The sequence below is a fragment of the Manihot esculenta genome, chromosome 12, assembly GCF_001659605.2.
Source record: "Manihot esculenta cultivar AM560-2 chromosome 12, M.esculenta_v8, whole genome shotgun sequence".
Taxonomy (NCBI): Eukaryota; Viridiplantae; Streptophyta; class Magnoliopsida; order Malpighiales; family Euphorbiaceae; genus Manihot; species Manihot esculenta.
The window spans coordinates 36,023,909-36,044,632 of record NC_035172.2 but is presented as its reverse complement, the minus strand read 5'-3'; the positions used below and the strand labels follow the sequence as shown (position 1 = coordinate 36,044,632).

The 20,724-nt window shown below is 29.5% G+C and overlaps 1 protein-coding gene across 1 annotated transcript; it reads right to left on the bottom strand.

Annotated features, from left to right (window-relative positions):
* Positions 1-5,785: 5,785 nt before the first annotated feature.
* On the bottom strand, positions 5,786-7,413 carry LOC110627293 (U-box domain-containing protein 28). Its single transcript, XM_021773554.2, has one exon. The coding sequence runs from the start codon at positions 7,306-7,308 to the stop codon at positions 6,052-6,054; it is 1,257 nt and encodes a 418-aa protein (XP_021629246.1). The 5' UTR covers positions 7,309-7,413; the 3' UTR covers positions 5,786-6,051.
* Positions 7,414-20,724: the final 13,311 nt, after the last annotated feature.

The window sequence follows — 20,724 nt, the reverse complement described above, 5'->3', positions numbered from 1 at the left end:
TGAGAAAGAATAACTGGTCCAATCACTTCGCAGCGCTGTCCGCATGCGCACCGGGAGAATTAAATGGCTGTCTAGCATGAGAGGAGTTCTGACATATTCGTACGTACGAATCTAAATAACAGAAATAGGTAGCACCGTAGCAAAGAAGCGGTTAGACGTCACTAGCAGATAAAAGAAAAAGAGATAAAAGGGAAGACACGTTTTTTTCTCCAACCAAATTTACACGATCACTATAAATCTTATTTTCTGAATTTCAAAATATCTATTAGCGCCGTTTATAGAAATCAAACCCACAAACACATGATTTTCTAAATTTCAGAACATGGCACATTGATTTAATACTAAATATTTCAGTGATAAATTGGGCTGAATTAAAATTTTATATAAAAAAGGGAACATGGTATTCCCCTCAACATAAAGGTTGTAGAGGGTCCCAAAATGAAGAAATGCAGCTTACAAGTGGCCTAAAGCTTTCTGGACATAATGAGCTATAAATAAAAGGAAAGGGGTCATATTTGTACAACAAAGAGTGACCCTACAAGAAAGATACATGCCAATCTTCAAAAATTTTGCACAAACTTTGATGGACCTTATATTATTTAAAGCTTTTCATGTAATGGGCGTGGCACTTCTTGGTTCATATTTTTCCCCAATTCAATATTTCCCACAATAAGTTAAAAACAAACACATCATGGACTTGTTTTCTTTTTCTTTTTTTTTTTAAAAAAAAAAAAAATTCTCTCCCTCTTATGTCATTATTTTTTGGAACAGAAACAAACCCATCTTGGGTTTGAATTTATAAAAAAAAAAAAAAAAAAAATTGTTGTATGCACCTTTGGTTAGTAAGATTGTGAGGTAGTGATAATCCCACAAGTGCTTATCTATTGCAAGGAGACTTGTCTTGTATTCTTTCATGCAATTCTTAGCCACAATCTTCATCATTCAGTGTCAAATATGTTCCCATTTTTGCTCCTACCATCTACTCTATTGCTTGCCTTTTTAAGTTATAAATATTAATGTTTGAGAAACAATTTTTGGAAAATGTTATTAAATAATTATATATATATTGATGGTATGAGATTAAGAGAAAATAAAATTTCTGTGTGTATGAAAAAGCTTAATTTGAATGGATCGCGTTTTTCTTTCTTATTATTTTTTCTTTTGCTCTCTAATGACACATAATCGTCACCTGCTATAGTGTCACATGTCTCTGTCATACAGAGTCATACATACAGGCGTACTTGTTTATCCATCATCATCAAGCAGCCTTTTAATTTTCTCTCACACTCATGCTGATAGAGTCGCTGCATAACTGGGTCTGCTCTCCTGCTCTTTATCACGTCAAACAAGCTAGGCTTCTTTCTGGCGAGTTTGGATCTTTGATCAGTTCGATCTGTCTTAATTACCGGTGTATTGATAGGTCAACTTACGCAGTGAACTCTAATAATGAATTTCAGACCCGTCTCTTTTTTTAGAACTGGACTTCAGTTTGAATACCTGAGATCCAGCGGTTATTATATATATATACATCTCTTTTAATAAAATCTTTAAATTTAATTTTATATCTTTTAATAAATATATTTTCAAAAATATTTCCTTTTCAAGTACAGTTTGAACATATACATCCTTAATAGTAACCATAAAAAAGAAGGAAGCAAGAATGGAAAGTGGTGAGCTCACATCACATTTATAAGATGAGAATGAATTGTACATTGAATCTACACCTTAAATTTATTCTTTTAGAAATAAATTATTAAATGAAATTCACTAAAAATTATTTTGGTTATTAATACTTTATATAATAAAGAAAAAAATATTATTTAGTCCATAAGGGCATAAAAATTTTAACTTTTTGATTTCTTAAATTTAAAAAAAATATAAATATTTAGATTTATTCATTAATTTTAAAAATTAAAAATAAATAAATAGGAGAGTTGTTATTAATGAATACCTTATTAATTAGGTGACACATATTCCTCATATGGTCCAATCATTAAAACTTGAGAAAATAAATAGAAGCATATTGTCAAAACATTCATGGAATTAATATATAAATATTTTTCTTATTATGTGATATATTTTAATTAATGCAGTAGTTGAGCAGATCATGCTTTATCTCACTGGAAATTCCCTATCCCATCCTTTTTTTTTAATTATTTTCTTTTTTATTTTTCCTTTTATATTAGTAATCAATCTAATTTGTGGCAAATTCCATTTTTTTTAATTTATTTAATTTTATGTAAATAATCAGATTTATCCTCCTCTTTAAAATTATACTTGTATTTATCAATTTTTCAATTTTCTACCTGCCTTCCACCGTCCAAATAGAGAAGGCCCAACTCCACCGTCTCTATCTGGCCCAATTAATAAGTTTGACCACCCACCAACACACTCTTATTCAACCTTTTTTCATTGTCAGTAGCATTTTTCAACTAACTTACTTATAATTTCATTCTAATTCAAATTCAAACTCGATAATTTATAACCTGAATATAATTTTAATATTAAAAAATTAAAATTTATTGATAAATATTTTTTAATTAACAAGCTTTAATATATATATATATAAACGAGCTTTAATTTGATTGTAGTGAAGTGAATTCCGATTAAAATTAATTATGCTAAAGAAAAGCATTTTTATATCAATTTTAAAAATAATTGTTTATTTTCTAAAAAATAAGTATAAAATTATCAACTTTGCTTGTTAATAATCTATTGAATTTATAAAAATCAAATCCAAATGATTTTAAATAAAAATCAAATTGAATTGATTTTAAATAAAAATCAAATCGAATTGATTTTAAATAAAAATTAAATCGAATTGAACTGAACCAATTTAATTCGATTCAGTTTAATTTAATCAGTTAAATTTTTCATTAAATTTTTTATTTTTTATATCTTATTTTTAACATTTTAAAATTTAATTAAAATATTTCAACTTTAATTATAATATAATAATTTTATATTATCAAAAATAATATACTATTATTACTAATCAGTTCAGTTTAATTTTTTTATTCTTTTTCTGATTAAAATTAAACTAAATCAAAATAATCAAAATTTTTGAAATTAAAAATCAAATCGAATCGAAATAAATAAAAAATCAAATTGAATTTTTAAATTAATTCAATTTATTTTTTTTTTCGATTTGAATTGAATACTGCACGACACCCTATTATTTATTTATTAATTAAAATTAATATATGATTTTGCTTTTTTATTTAAATTTCAGTTAATTTACTTATTTATTTAACTATTTATTACTGGGTTAAGTAAACTATATTTAATGATAGTAAAAATTTAAAATTAAAATGGCTAAAAAATAAAATAAAATAAAATTTGAAGAGTTTTTAATAATTAAGTCAATCAAAAAAGACAATTTACAATGAACTTTTTCTAATAATTTAACAACTAATTTATATAACACGTCTATATTTACATTATATTGTCTTGATTTAATTATAATTTGTAAACTGAATTTACATAATAATAATAATAATAATAATAATAATAATAATAAAAGATAAATAGTTGAGTGATTTCTTATATCATTATAAAAAAATTAAAAAAAATAACAATAAAATTTATTAATTAAATTATATAAAAAAAATTATTAATTATTTAAAATATCAAAAATAAAATTTATATTTACAGCTAGCTTTCTATCTTTTTCTTTTATATATTAGCAAGAAGGCAAAGGAACAAGAAAAACAAACAAGCCCAAATCATTAAGTGATTTAACATCACTTGTTTCTTTCAATCCTTGTTGAGAGAGACATCCAAGAAATCAAAAACAAAACAAGACATCATGTGAGTAGAGATGACCATGATTTAGTCTGGTATCCAAGCACAATTGACCTAATTTGAATTTAAATTTAGATAAAATTAATTAAAATTGAAATATTAATTTTTTTAAAATTCAATATTTAATTAAAATTGGAAAAGTATTTTTTTTAGAATACTATTTATTTTTAAAGTTGTACAATTAAAAAATATTAAATTTAATTTAGAATCATTTTTAATAACTTCTAATTAAAATATTTAAAACACTCTTTTTAGCAACATCAAAGAATCCTCAATGAAGCCCTATTTTAGGATTCTATCAACCTCAAAAATACATAATTTTTTTTAAATTATAAATATAATATATATTTTTTATGAATGGTGGTGATGATGATGTAAAGTCCCACTTAGAAAATCCAATACCCATTAGCTTTAATTTGATTCAAGAGGTACAATACAAATACTAAAGAATACAAGAAGCTATTTCATCATCAATCAAATATTAAAAAGCAAAGTTCACATGAGATGTTCATTTTGACCCAACATCACCACCCCATCAAGAATAGTCACATCTCCACTAAACAACAATCAACAATTTGCAACCCTCCAAATATCAAACACCCATTTCTTAATCACTTCTTTAAATGCTAATTAATCAAATTTAATTATTAATTAATCCACTTCTCTTATAGTCAATCTAAGTATAAAATTAAACCCACCCCCACCAATGCATAAAGCTTGAAAAAAGGAAAAGGACCTAACTCTAAGTGCTTAGAGAACCATCCTTTCCCAACTTTTTATATGCATATAGCAACCAATCCTTTGCTGTTTTAAGCCCACAACAAGAAAAAAACAAGAATTGGGTATTGTTTTTAAGTGGGTTTTAATTAAGATTAAGATTGAGATTGGTGTTCATGAGAATGGTCAAACCTCATGTTTGTGTGTATCTTAATCTTTCTCTCTTTTTAAGAGATTTCTTTTGGGATTGTGATTCCAGTCCTTCTCATTCCTTTCTGTAACCAAACAAAATTTTAATTAATCAACAAGTGCGGCACTTTGTCTCTCTGTCTTACTCTAGTTACTTTGAAATTTCTTTGTTTGTTTACTTGCTTCTTCTTCTATTGATACAAAGTCGGTTTTATAGTCAAAGTTTGTGTCTTTCTTTGAATTGCAATGCCAGATCATATATTCAACACAGTTGATTTTAATATACTATAGCTTGGGGGTAGGCACCAGTCTTATTTGAACTGGTTTCAATTTAAAATCAGGAATATTAGAGTTGTCTCCTTAATTTTCTATCTAGTCATAAGTTTGAGATGAATTTTAATTTAATTTAATTATTAAATTTTCAAGAAATTATTTTAAATTAGACTCATTTTAATTTCAAATTATACCATGATCAATCTTTCTTTATTATTAAAGAGTCCAAGAAGTTTATCAGCGCCATGGCAGTTGTAGTCTCATGTAACCATAGAAGGGCCGCATCAAGGTTGAAAAGTTTCGGTACCTATTCCACTGACCATTGCAAATCAATATACACCAATCAGAAGGCCGTGGAGAAGACAACCTTCCTAAGAGCAAAACTGAATCATGGCTTCCTCTCCTCAGAAGGGTAAAGGAAGCCAACAGACAAGAGCTCGGTGAAATTCAAGAGGAAAATGACAGAATGAGGCACTTAAGAGCGCTTTCTCTGTAGATCTTTTAGAGAGGTGTTTCTCTTTCTCACTATTGATATATGATCAATTTACTTGATATATTAGAGTTGGAGATTAAATACTACGTAATGTAGAACTACACAAGTGGTATTTAAAGTTCAGTTATTTCTTTATCAATAATTAGTCCAATTTATCATATTTAGATTTGGACTCAAATTGGGTGTCAACCCCTTATATTAAATTTTAATATGAATATATGATGAACGTGACAGAACCAATGAATCTAATCCAAGAAAACGAAAGTCTGATACTGAACAGATAAAGAAAAAGGCAAAATTCAACACAACTTGAGCAAAGAACAATAACAACTTGTATTGATTTTTGTATTTCTACTCAAATTTCTCTATGTTTTCGCTTTTGATTTACAGAGCAAACAAAAAGAAATCATACGAATTTGATTCTCTCTTATATTCACTAACAAAATCTTTTTCCTTTCAGATTTACAATCTGTTTCTCTATATTCACTATCTCTCAATTTCTTGCACAGAAAAGAAAGAAAAATTTAAAGGAAAAGTGAAATTTTAGCATATATCCCATCCCATGACGCATGGAATCAAAAGGGCATAATATGAGTCGTCTTGGTGTCATAACTGGAAAGGCAAGACTTGGAATTCACCTTAAAAATCTTTAACAAATCGGTCGACATCTGCCTCACCGCCGGCGAGCAATTACTCTGCATCAGCAACAATATTTTCGTCAACCCATTACTATTCGCCACCGCCTCTCTCGCCTTCCCGTCTCTAAACAAATAACATACGCTCCATAGTATCGTCACTGCGTGTTCCGTCGCCTCTACTGATACTTTGAACACTTTCTGAACCACTGCTTCTATGCACGCTGCGTCACTGCACATCTCTACTCTTCCCTCCTTACAGGACGACACCGTTTCGAGCAGCTTCAACGCCTTCTCTGTGATCGAGTTTGAAGCTCCTTTGTTTGGCTCTGCCGTTAGAATGCTCTTCAATTTTGGAATTGATTTGAGATGGACTAGCTTCACTTTGACACGTCTCGACTTTGAAATCGCAATTAGACATGATAAGCTCGCTTCGATCAAGCTCGGATCGGTTTCTAGACCGATTGATTTTAGTAATTCGGAAAGTAATCCATCTTTTTCGGCGATTAGCAAATTCGATTCTGTATCCGTGGCGATCGATTCTAGAATTCTGACAGATCCGATCCTCGAGTGTACGCTCCTTCCTTGTTGAAGAACGAGAAGGAGCGAGGACAAGCAATCGACATTTTTGTTCTTCAGTAGCAATGTCATTAACTGCTTATTGACCCCGATTTTGATTAAGATCAATTCTAGAACCCTGATTACTTGCTCAATGAAGTCAACACTTTTATTATCGCCGAGAAAATCAACAAGCATTGGCAAGAATCCGTCCAATTTTGCTAGAAATTCCCGATTCTCCACCGATTCTTCAGCGAAACACAGAATTTTCGATAAAGAATCGAAACAACAGCGATCCGGTTCTTTCTTCGTTTCAATGTCCTTAACTATGCACTTGATTTCATCCTGCGAAGGAACTGAATTAGTTGCTGAGTCAACTCGATGGCTGCTGTGGTGCTGAACCGAGTCGGACCAGATCTTGATGAGTCGCTGTAAGTTATGGTTGGGGACGAACTCTTTGCTCCTGAGGACCTGCATGGTTAAAGGGCAAGTGTTATTTCCATTGTCGAGCCACCGCTGGATGCTAGTGCGGTCGTAGGTGACTCCAGTACAGAGACTGACTGGGGATTTCATGACGTCCAGTGATATCGGACACCGGAAAAAGCTAGGAATCGTTATATGCAAATCATCCCAGACCATTGTTTGGTTCGGCAAGAGAGAAATTCGGCGAGCAAGTACAGAGAAAGCAGAGAGTGGAAGAGAGAAAGGGCGAAGGTGGAGGTGGAGGAACAGAGAGGTGGGGTGGGTTTAAAGAAGAAAGAGAGAGAGTCAAAGGTATAATGACGTAAGCATTTACTTTCTCACATGGAATTTAATGTTATTTTAGTAATATTCGTGTTTGGCTTTGGTCTTTGGTCAAATGAAGGTTTGCTTCTTTAGTTGGCGGAGGGGGGGAATCTTTTTCTATGTGCTTGCGCGTGTAATTTGTGGACTGTATCTCATTAAAGGAGAACCGTTGGATTAATAGATGTGTGATTTTCAATGATGGATCGATGAAAGGTGCACGGGTGGAGGATGGTGTATTGAAATAAATGCGTATAATGGAGGAGGGGAACGTGTGGATGGTGAGGGGTCCACGATAGGATTGGTTGGTCCGTCCGATTGCAGGGTTTGTACGTTGAGTAGACAAAGAAAAGAGAAAAATCATTGTGTGGAAGGGGCACTTTTGTAATTTACAATTCTAAAATGGGTAAATTATCATAAAATTATATTAAAATTAAAACGTAAACTTTTTTTTTAAATTCAATAATTTAATAAAGTATTTTTTAAATATTTTATTATATTAAAATTAATACTTACTTGATTTTATCTTTTAAAAGTAAAATATTTATATTTTGAATTTTATTAAATTAAATAAATTATTATTATTGTTCGATTAAAAAAATTTGTTTGAAATAATAATAATAAAAAAAAAGGTGAAAAAGCTCTCATCCAATCGAAGGCATCATATTTAGACAGAGTCTGCAAATGGATGAAGGTTAAGCTGGAGTACGTGTGAAAGAGGAGACAAAGGCCCGAGAGATATAATCATATGACAATAACCCCACGGTAAGAGTTATGATTACAGTTCCAATACCACCGAAAGCATTTCCCCTATACTAATTATTACCCATAATTTTTTTTTTTAAAGTTACCATCATTTTTTCACGTTTTATCTTCAATCATTTCATTTTAATAATTAGATTGAATTCCATTATTTCTGATTCCAAATTAGAATTGCAATAGAAGCTTCACAAGTTTAATTCTTATCATAACTATAATTGAAATCATATACATTCAATATAAATTTCGACCATAATAAATCCACTACTATTTAAATTAAAATATTTTTATAATATTATATTAGACTAATTAAATACACGAATAATATTTAATTATATTTATAAATTAATATGATGTGACATGCAATGCCCCATTGAGATTGAAATCGATGGGTTTTTACATCATTGAAGGCTTCTCATGGTTAATAATGAGTAAATAGTTGAATTTGCTCTAATAAATACAAGGGAAAAAATGTAGTTGAGCAGTAACTCCTAATTATTACTACGTAGTAGCAGCGATGAGTAAGAAAGACTTGCGGGTTTAATTAGAATTAATCAAGCATTTTCGCCAAACCTAATCTATTTGATCTTCTCAAAGTCAAATTAGGTTAAGCGAATGTGATCCATACGTCAATTTATTTGCCGTTTCAAACTCCAATTTTCCTAATTTTTCAAATTTCTTATCTGGACTTGCTTCTCTACTTTGTTCATATCACTTAATTTGCCTTTTATCAATATTTTTTTATAATTATTGCTAAAAAAAATCAAGAATAAAAGGGTCAAAAACTAATAATAATTTTAAGGTCACTGTAAATGGCAAATATAATCCGATTCCCACCCATTATTCTAATATATAGACAAGTGTACTTTTTCAATTTTTATTTTTTAAAAATAATTTAATGAACATCAAGAGTTTATAACTTATATTAAAATAATTGTCTGCAAAAAAATATATATATATTTTATGTGCGAGCTGATTTCTGAATGCTTTTTGAATCTTAAATATTAACAATATTATTTCCTTTTTAATTTCAAAACATATATATATTTTTTATTTTTAAAATGTAAGATGCCATATCTATTTGTGCCTATTATGTCACTAACGCACTACTAGTGGACATGATTTTTTTTTTTTTCCCCTTAGTGGTAGGAGTAATGCTGTCCAATCAATTATATATATATAAAAATTTTAATATAAAAATAAAAGATAATAATAGAGTATAATTAATGAATTACCAAATAAGATATAATATTTTTTTTTAATTATGAAAGTGAATATATTAAATAAATAAATGAAGAAATTTAAATTTAAATCTTCTTAAAAGTATAAAAAATAAATTTTAAGTATGAGAGATAAAGAACACACATTTAAAATATTAATTAAATAAATATATGGGTGTGGTATGAGTTTTATTATAATTATTATATCTTAAATCATATATAATATTGATTTAAATAAGTATTTTCTTGGTAATTAATTTCGAGGGAAGTGATAATGTGAGAATCTCAAATGATATAAAATATTTTAACTTTAAAACTAAAATATTATTAATGATTTAAAAAATTATTTATTTGTATTAAATCGAATTAATTTAAAAATTTAGTTTAATTTATTTATTTATTTTAATTTAGTTTAATTTTTAATTTTAAAAATTTCGGATCACTCAAATCATATAAAATGAATTAAATTTAATTTTACCTCAAAAAGGAACAATTGATGAAGTCTATATCTAATATTAAATTTATAAAATCGATTTAATTCCATTTAAAAAATTAATTCAAATAAATAAAATTACTTAACTTTTATATTTTATAATAAATTTATGCTGCAAATCAATGTGAAATAACACATGCATATCTTTATTTATTGTGTATGTAAAATAAATTAAATTACATTACATATAATTTTTTATCTCTCAAACTCTAATCATAGAATTGAAACATCGGTTTGGATTTTGATCCAACATAGTACTCTGGCCGGCCCGATATAATCAATCTTTTGCCTTTTTTTTAAAAAAAAAAACAATTTTACAGATAAGAAAAAGCTGAAAAAGGAATAAAAATAATAATTTTCCACCTTTTTTCATGTTTTGGTTTACCCCATACAACAAGGAGTAGCAGAGAGTTCTAAATTTGTCCAACACTGTCAAATCAGAGGGGCAGTCTTAGAAGGCTTTAATCCAATCTCTGCTACTTTTGCTGTACTATTCCTAATTATACATATGTACCTTTGGAAGGACATGGTGACCTTTTAAAAGTAAAGAGAAAGTCTTAATTCAGACAATTATAAATTCTTTAAATTTTATATTTTAACTCATGTTTTAATTCAGTAGTAGGGTATGAACTTTTATATTGGGTCAAGGTTCTAATTTCACCAATTTAATTTCTTATTTTTTCAATAAAAAAAACAATTGAAATATTTTGTAATTATCCAATTTGCATTTTATTTCGTAAATATGAGTAACGGTTAAGAGTGAGTAGCATTTGAATTCAAATTAAAAAATTAATTGAATTGATTTAATTTAAAATTTTAATTTAATTTTTTATTTATTTTGATTTGATTTTTAATTTTAAAAATTTTATTTTTTTATTTTTATTCATTTTAATTAAAAAAATTTTAAAAATTAAATCGAATTGATTTATGATAATAATATATTATTTTCAATAATGCAGAGAGATTAAATTATATTAAGATTAAAATGGTTTAATTAAATTTTAAAATATTAAAAATAAAGTGTAAAAAAAAATTTATTAAAAATAGAAATTGATCAAATCGAACTGAATCGAATCGAATCGAACTGATTGATTTAATTCGATTTAATTTCTCAATAAAATTAATGCGATTCAAATTTTAAAAGTACTAAAATTTAATTTTTAATTTATTCAATTTGATTCAATTTTAAATCAAACCAATCAAATGAAATGGTAGTTAAATTTTGGAAGGTAAGTGTCACCCACTCCTTTTCAACGGAAAAGGGCAAAGGGGTATTTTTTTTATATGAAGAAAATTATGTATATTATTATAGGGATATTTTTTTTATATGAAGAAAATTATTTATATTATTATTAAAATTTAGTCATAATTTTAAATTGTAAATAATAATTATTTATATTGTTATTAAAAAAAAAAAGACCAAGTTGAGGCCAAACTCACAATGGGCCTGGGTTTCTACTTATTGAATCTCATGGGACCCATTTCAACATAAACCCTAAACACAAATCTATTTTCCTTCAATTTTCTTCCAGCTTAGAAAAAAAAAAAAAAAGAAGTGAGATGAACCCATGATAATTATTTTCCACAAAGTAGAAAATATGGGAGTTTCTAGAAATGGATTATTTTTTTAGATCAAGAAAAAGAAGAGAATAAATATTCAATCAACTCATTAATACAGAAACTTCAACCTCTAGAAAACATCTTCAATGTCAAATTATGAGTTTTGGAAGCAAAAGGGTTGAAAAACTATCTTAACTTTTTGTTGATAAAAAAAATATTTTTCACTAACCCATTTTTCTAAGTGTCAAAATGTTTAAACAATACAAAAATATATAATTTTGAATGTAGTCAATTTTAATTGAGATTCAAAACAAGACAATATTGTTTGGAAAATAAAATTTAATACTTGTCTAACTTCCAAACAAAGTCATCAATATTAGCAGTAATTCAAAACCATAGACTAAAATTTACAAAAATTTATTGCTCCTGCTAGCATTTTCCATTGAACATTGAAAACTTAGGTGGCCTTTTCATCCAAAAAGAAAAAAATCTGATGGGGAACCTTCCTACGAACTCCTTGCACCCTTTTCTCATACACTACAATTAAATGAAGCTCCACCCTTTACATTGGCCTCCCAATCCTTCCATCTCTCACCATCTACCTTGTAAAAAGGTTGAAACAGTATGGTGATGGAGACTGAGAATAAAGGAATAAAGGTAATTGTACGTGTACATGTAGATGAAAAAGCTTGTCAGATTTTTTTTTAACTTACTGTTCTTCCACATACACACTCTTGTCCCTCGGCAAAAGTTCCATGCATATAATATTCATTCTGATTATCAAATTCAATACAAATACATACATGAAAAACACTAATTTAGATGTAATTAAAAAAAATAATTTGTAAAAAGTTGTTTTTTCAATTACAAACAGACTATACAAGCTTTCCTGTTGTGGATGCCTGAAGCAACAGTTGTTATTCCTTATTATTGTGGGGCATTAATGGGTGGTGGGACCAAACACTCACCTAACCACAAGAAAAGATGACATTACACAACCTTCCCTTCCCTTCATTTCTTCCTTTTCTCTTTTTTTATTTTTCCTTGCTTTTCTTTTCTTGCCATTTGACAAAGAAAGGAAAGAAAGAAAGAAAGAAAGAAAATCTCTTTTCTTCCTGCTCATTGTTCTTCCTCTTCTTCTTGCTTTTACATCTTTTCTTTCTTTTCTTTTATCTCCATAAGACCCATTCAAAAGCTTTTTATCAACCCTTTTTGGTTCTCAACTTTCTGCCCTCCACATCACTACTTCTACTTCTAGCTTCTACTTGTGGAACCATCTCATTTCTTTTAAAACTCTCTCTCTCTCTCATCTTCTACACACAAACTTAACTCTGAATTCAATTCGCCACCTTTCCTGCTTTCATCACCACCTTTTTCTCATCAAAACAACCCACGAGCACTCTATCTAGTACCTCTTCTTCTTCTTCTTCATCTGTGTGATCATCAGCAGCTGTGTCAGTTTTCTTTTTCCATGAAGATTCAATGTTCAAGACCCTTAATTCTATTCCTTTGGATCTTATTCTTGTTCATTTTCTTTCTTGGTTATTCTCATGCATCAAGAACCACCAACGTTTTCAATATCAACGTCCCCAAGTCTCAGCAGTACAAAGGCCATTTCTTCAATTTCTTGCCCAGACATTTACCAATTCCCACTTCTGGCCCTTCAAGGAGACACAATGATATTGGCTTACAAAATAGGAAATCACCTTGAAGATTTAATACCATTTTTGAAGAAAAGGTGATCCTCTTTTTTCCTTCATTTTCTTTTTCCTTTATAATATTTTCTTTACAATAGCAAGGAGTTGGTGGGTTTTGTACATGGGATGGGATTGCTGGGCCTGGCTAGTATAATTCTTTTCTTTTTTTTTTTTCCCTTTTCTTTTTTGTAATTTTAACTTAATTTTTCTTTTTGAGGTTTGTTGACAGTGTTTGGTAAAGAAATTTGTAATGAATATATGTTGTCTCTCCTCACTCTCCAGGAGAGACTAATGGGTTTTCTTTGTGTGTAACAAATGTAGACCAAAATCTAATCATTTTATTATAGCATCACAAGAGTCTAATTAATTTCTTGATTTTTTTTTCTTTCTTATATATATAATATTATTTATTAAGAAATAGAAAATGCCAGCATTTCTTTTTCATTAAGTTAATGGTTGGCTAAAATAAATAGATAAAAATCAAAAAAAGATAAGGATGGATTATTCATAAATTATGGAAATTATTATTTTATTTTTGGCCAGAAAGTCATGAATGGCATTTAATGAGTTTTTAATTCTTTTATCATTTTCCTCGTCGGTTACAAATATTATCATAATAATTGGATGGTCAACAAAAATAAAATAAAATAATAATTTTATTTTCTAAAATATAATATTACAAACTCATATTTTTAAAAAATATAATAAATTATCTTAATCTATATTAACATTTTATTCCAACCTAATATTGCATATTAATCTAAGGACAAATAATAATAATAAAAATATTACTGTTAATCAAATTGTTTAATTTTTTTATATTATAAAACTAATTTCTATTGATTTATTCTCGTCTGGAAATTTTATATATATATATATAACTTATTAAAATAGCATTTATAAAATTAATCTTAAATATATTTTAATAAATTTAAAAAATTTCAAGATTACTTCTTCGATTCTTAATTTTTAATTAAAATAAAATTTATTAAAATAATATTTTTTATAAAAAATTTAGAATGACATTAATGATGAAAGAATTGAAGTGGGGTGTATCTACAGATTTTGTGGATAATGAAAGAAAAAATCTGCGGAAATTAGGGCTTTTTTTATCTGAAAATATTTTGTGACATTATTATGTGGACTCAAAAGCAATGGGTATTAATCAAATCTGGTAAAAAAATTTAGATTAAAAAAAAAAATAAATTAAAAAAAAAAAAAACCTGAAAGCTAGAGGACGGTCGATGATGAATATCTAAGACCCTCATAGTAATTATTTGAAATTTCATTGGATTCCATAATAAATGAATATTGAAAATAATTAGGGCATTGAGTCTTTTTATAAATGGAGTATCATTGCTTGTATTACATTATTGTTCTCCTCATTTCAAGTATGTGCATGGCTTATTGCATGACAGTAATATCAAAAATACACTTTTTTTTTTAATTTTCTTTTTTAATAAAGAAAAATCTGAAGCTACCCTTTTGTTTATTATTTTTTCTTAAATATAATAATGTGCATATAATTTAATTATTTTGAAGAAGAACATTGACTAGGACTAGAATAGTACAGAACTGTTCCTTGTTTCCTGGAAAAAGAGAAAGAAAAAGAATGGAAAAGAAAATGTTTCTAAAGTGAAGAAAGAGTTGGAGAGGATGAATGATGCAATTCAAAAAAAAAAAAAAAAAGAGTGGGGCAATGAGAGAATGGATTAGGAGTAGACATTATAATGAAAATATGTTGATGGTAATGATGAAGGATCATCTTCTTCCCAAAACCTAAGATGTTTGCTTTTACCACGTTTTGTCTCTTAAAGCTGTCTTATCATTCTCTCTCTTTTATTACCTTTTCTGTAAGAATTTTTACTAATTTTTGTTTTTTACATATATAATCATACACACTTCATAGCTTATACGCATTAGAAATGAGTGTTCATAATTTATACCATGTGTATTTATAGGATGAAGATGAAATTAGGTTATAGGATATTCTAATAAGGTTTTCATTCAGAAATAATTGAAATCAAATTGGGGATTTCTAAATGATTTGACCTTATGACACTGTAAACATGACAAAGAAATCATTGGCTTTACTCCGCATGCTTCATTATTTGATTAATGTTTTTCAATTATTACCATTCATTATTGCTTTTTGTTAATTCAATCCTATGATTTTCACTCCTTTCAATGTCATATCAAATTTATATTTTATAAATTTACAAACTAAGCTTAATTTATTGATTAATTTTAAATCAGTTTGACTCAAATCGATCCAAATAATTTTTATATTTATTTTTAATTGAATATAAAATAATTAATTTAAATTATTTAATAATTTTATACTAATTATTATATACTATTTAAATTTTTTATAATCCGTGGACGGAAGCCACGGTGAAAGTCGGTGAACGCCACAAATTCAGCCTATCTTCGGCCTTGAAATCTTTTAGCTTCGATACTTAGATCCCCATTTCTTTATTTTTAAAGCCAGGAAACTCCAGAGATGAAGTACAAGATACATTGTTGAGCTACTAAACTAAAGGGCCTAGGCATTACTCGGCTTTCATATATATTTTAAAATTTTGTACTAATGACTAAATCATTTAAATTATATCAAAATATTATTTTTTAGTTTGACTAAATTAACTTTTTATCTCATTTACTTACTTCAACCATAATATTTATTTATGTGATACGATTAAAAAGCAGAAAAATAAATGATAAAATTTTACTTTAAAATATTATATATTTAATAAAAATAAAAGTGAAATAAAACTGATGTTATATAAGACTCATTCAAAAGAAATAGTAAATCATCATCATAAGAAGATTCGGGTGCTTCAAGTTTACCTCAAGACAGGTCGGATACAGGATGGATAGACTCACCCTCTCAAATTTAAGGTAAAACTCCATAAAAAAGTTATCGTTAAACAGTTACAATCCAACAGATCCTCTTTACGCCTATGATCACGGGATTCCTGACCAATTAGTCTGTGAAGATCCTCTACCAACGAGTCAGCCATATCATCATCGGATTATCAGAAAATGCTATATTTATCTTTATTTTCTTACAGTATAAAAAGAAAACGATCACAAAGACAAAGGTACGATATTATCTCACACTACTCAAGTCCTAAGTAATTCATTACAGTTGCCCTGTCTTCAGCACACTGACTTGAGCGTCAGAGTGGCTGCCGTGGACACCCACCACCTCACCTTCTCTGTCTTATAGGATTAGCTACTCACAACAACTCCATTTCGGCCACATCGTCAATTTGGCTTCAGCAACATCATTTGATTCCGCTATCAGAAAATTCATTAAATTCTCTCTGTTCATTTGGATTAAAACCAGTCTCTTATCTTTAGAAATGGCCAATAATTCATGAGCTGCTGCTAAGGTTGCTACCGATGAGGATGCTATCATTTCTTCCACTCCTGATAGTGAATAAAATACACTCTCTATGGTCAACGAGGCAAATTTCAATATTCTGAGCATCAAGCAAATGCTCCAGTATGTTAGAAGATTGCATGTTATTTTCAAGCAATATAAAGCTCGGAAAGAGGTGTCACTCATGGCTCCCAGGGGAGGGAGAAAGTTTCCGTGGAGACCTCAACGACTCGGACAGAGGCAATTCAGACTCAGTCCAAAGGAAAGGACAAGTCCAAGGAAGAGGAGCCATCAGATGATATTCCCAATGACACTGGCTAAAAGCTGATAGGGGCTACCCAAAGGTGCCAAGAAGGACGGGAAGAGGACAAAAGGATGGGTTAGAAGCAAGGCCAAAAGCTGGAGAAATAAGTGTATAAGGGAGACTACAGAAGTTACCTAGTCTCCCAAGGAAGGAATAGTCGAGGTAAGTATAAGAAATATACACCATTTAATGACTTACGAACGCATATTCTAATATGGATTAGAAAAAATGACAAAAGGATCTAGTGACCTCTCAAACTTAACCCTAAGAAAGCTGAAAACAAGATAGGACCAAGTATTGTTATTCTCATGAAGACCACAGATATATAACGGAGGAGTACCGGCAATTAAAAGATGAGATTGAAAGGTTAGTAGGGAACGACACACTTTAAAAATTCATCAGAAAGAGTAGAAAAGATAGGAGGGCTGAGCTCGAGATAACAATTCCCGAAATCACCCCTGGCAATGAACATGTAGGGAGTTATTCATGTGATTGCAGGAGGACTGAGTGTTAATATGGGTGACAATAAGGAGAATATCACATATGTTCAGCTCCTGAGTCAAACTTCAAGTTTTGAAATTGGTCAAGTCAGGTGATCGAGTTTTTTATTTTATCTTTAGAGAAACATTTGTGATTTTTGAAAATATTATAAAATTAGGATGCATTCTTCAAACTTTTTTCTTTTCTTTTTATTTTTTGATAGAAAAGTCAAGATTGTTGGATGGATGAAAGCGTGGAGACAAGAACAAAGGTCACAAGGCCATTCGGATATGGGTCTCGCATATAATCTGGGCGTTGGTCCGTGAAAACAAATTTATAAAAGATCACAAGGCCTTCCAAGCATGGGTCCCACATATAATTTGAGCGTTAGTCTACAGAAAAAAAATTTATAAAAGGCCACAAGGCCATCTAGACATGAGTCCCACACATAATTCGGGCGTTGGTCTGTAGAAACAAATTCATAAAAGGCCACAAAGTCATCCGAGCATGAGTCCCAGATATAATCCAAGCATTGATCCGCAGAAATAAATTCATAAAAGACAACAAGGTGAGTATACGCCATGCCAATCAGGTGTTAGTCCCGTTTTACAAAACGATTCTAAGGCATTTCATACCAAGCAGTAGGGCGAGTATATGCCAGGCAGGCCAACTGAATGTTAGTCCTACTTCATGAAAATTTTCTAAAGCATTTCATGCCAGGCTACAAGGCGGGTATATGCCAAGCCAACCTATCGGGTGTTAGTCCCACTTCACGAAAAGTTTCTAAGGTATTTCATGCCAGGACGCAAGACTAGTATACGCCAGCTCAATCGGATGTTAGTCTTGTTTCACAAGAAGCTTCTAAGGTATTCGATGTTCAGGCTGTAAGGCGAGTATGAGTCAGGCCACGCGATTAAGAGCATTAGTCCCATCTTACCCAGAGAATCACAGGCATATATCGCTACTCTTACAATCACTCTCGAAAATTTAAAATTTTTTGCAATGAGGTAAATAACCAAAAGCTCATCAAAACTGGTAAGGGCAAAAAAATGTTCAGAAGCTCATTAGGGCTGGTCAAGGGAAGAAAACGCTCGGAATCTCATCAGGACTGAAAAAATGCACGTAAGCCCATCAAGGCTGTAAAAGGCAAGATAGCCCGTCATGACTGTAAAATACTCTGAAGCTCGTCAGGGTTAGTCAGAGCAAGAAAATGCTCAGAAGTATTCCAGAGTTGAAAAATGTCTGAAAGCTCGATAAGGCTAGAAAAAGCAAAGGGATCGTAAAGGCTAGAAGGTGCCCAGATGATTCCCAAGGTTGGAGAAAGCCCAGAAACTCATCAAAGCATTACTGTATCACTTGAATCAATTTTTGTGAGACAAAATCTTGGACCTGACTAGTCGGAATGGCAAGTAAGAAGACAGTAAGGACATCGTGCACACAGCTTAGAAAAACAAGCCACATGACCCATATCATGAAGACAGTTGTCATTTTCGAATCTAAAGAATCGAAAACCAGCAGGGGACCTCTGATAATATATAAGACTCATCCAAAGTAGGCAGTGAGTTGTCACCGTAAGATAGAGTCATATGGCAAGGATCTAATAATCCTATATGTGGTCCCATTTATAGAAAAAAAGATCCGAACACTTCAGGTCTGTCTCAAGAAAGGTCGAATTCAGGACGGACATACTCACCCTATCAACTTCAAGGTAAAGCTCCATGAGGAAGTTATTATTAAACAGTTACAATCCAGCTGATCCCTTTACGTCTACGATCATGAAATTCCCGACCAATTAGCCAGTGAAGATCTCTTACCAACGAGTTGACCACATAATTGTCGAATTATCAGGAAATGCTATATTTATCTCCATATTCTTATGGCATAAAAGAAAAACGATCACAAAAGCAAATATACGCTATTCTCTCATACTACTTAAGTCCTAAGCAATTCATTACATTCGGCCTATACTGACTTAGCGTCAAAGTGGCTGCCGTTGGCACCTACCACCTCACCTTTTCCATCTTGCAGAATTCGCTAATCACAATGCTCCATTTTCAATTTAGCTTTAACAACATTAAAAACAAAATTAATATTAAAAAAAATAACAAATTAATACTCTTAATCTACTCAAATAGCTCATAAAATATTATTATTTGATTCATAAAATCTTTATTAAATAAAAAGAATTCATATGACTTGATAGTTGACAAAAATTGACTCTTTAATCTTTAAATAACTATATCAAACAAATGCCATAATACCAAATATCTCAAATTCCTCAGAAATCAAATGTTGCAAACTTGTATTTTTCTTTAGAAGTGTTTGCTTCAATGTATATATAAATGATAAAATTAACAAATGAAAATGGATTATTGTAGATATTGTTAAGGGGCTTAAATCAAAGAAAGGCCCACTTTTGTGACCCATGACATGCCCTAATAACAACCTATGTATCTTTGCTCATTCAATTCAATCACAATCTTTCAATTTTTCTTAAAGAAAAAGTTGGAAATTACTTGACATTGAAAGTGCACCTACACTACAAACAACCCTATCAAAAGATTTTTTTTATATTGAGCTTGTACTTGGATTATGATTTGAATTGACTAGTCGGTGCTTCTTCCTTTTTTATTTGGTGCAATTATATAAATATTTCTTCATGCTAAATCATTGAATTAATAGAAAAATCACATATGATCTTAAATTAATAGGGGACAAATTCGTTACATTAGATATTAAAATGAAGTTTTTCTTAAGAAATTGAAATATTTCAATTATTCATAATTATATTGGGTAAAAGTTTTTATTAATGATCACCCTTAATTGAGGATTAATGTTCATAACAAAATCAGACACTAATTGAGATTAATGGGAAATTACAGTAATCAATGGTAATTTTATTCAGAGGTATATACTTTTTTTTATAATTGCAAATTGGATTTGGTTTCATGATTAGCTATGATTCAGATCACAATACTCCATGAATTATGTTCATAAAATTAGGGTAAAATCCAAAGTTTAACCTTTTTCTTTTCCCTTAATTGCTCAACTTTTAGAAAGTTGTAAAGTAAAGCATCAATAACCAGACCAATAGTGTACTGCTATTGGTGGAAGAATTATTGCTTCTATATTAAGAACTACTATTCACATTATACTATTAAATACTAATTCTATAATGCAAATATGTCCTTCATAATTTCTTAAAGATATGTATACCTAAAGTCACAAGTGCCGTTGTATTTGAATGAAATAAATATGAAATTTACTTTTTATTCATGCATTTCAAACAAATTCTACCAACTCAAAATATATATATATATATATAAATTTATTATATTTACATGTTAAAATTTAAATTTTATAAATTCTGT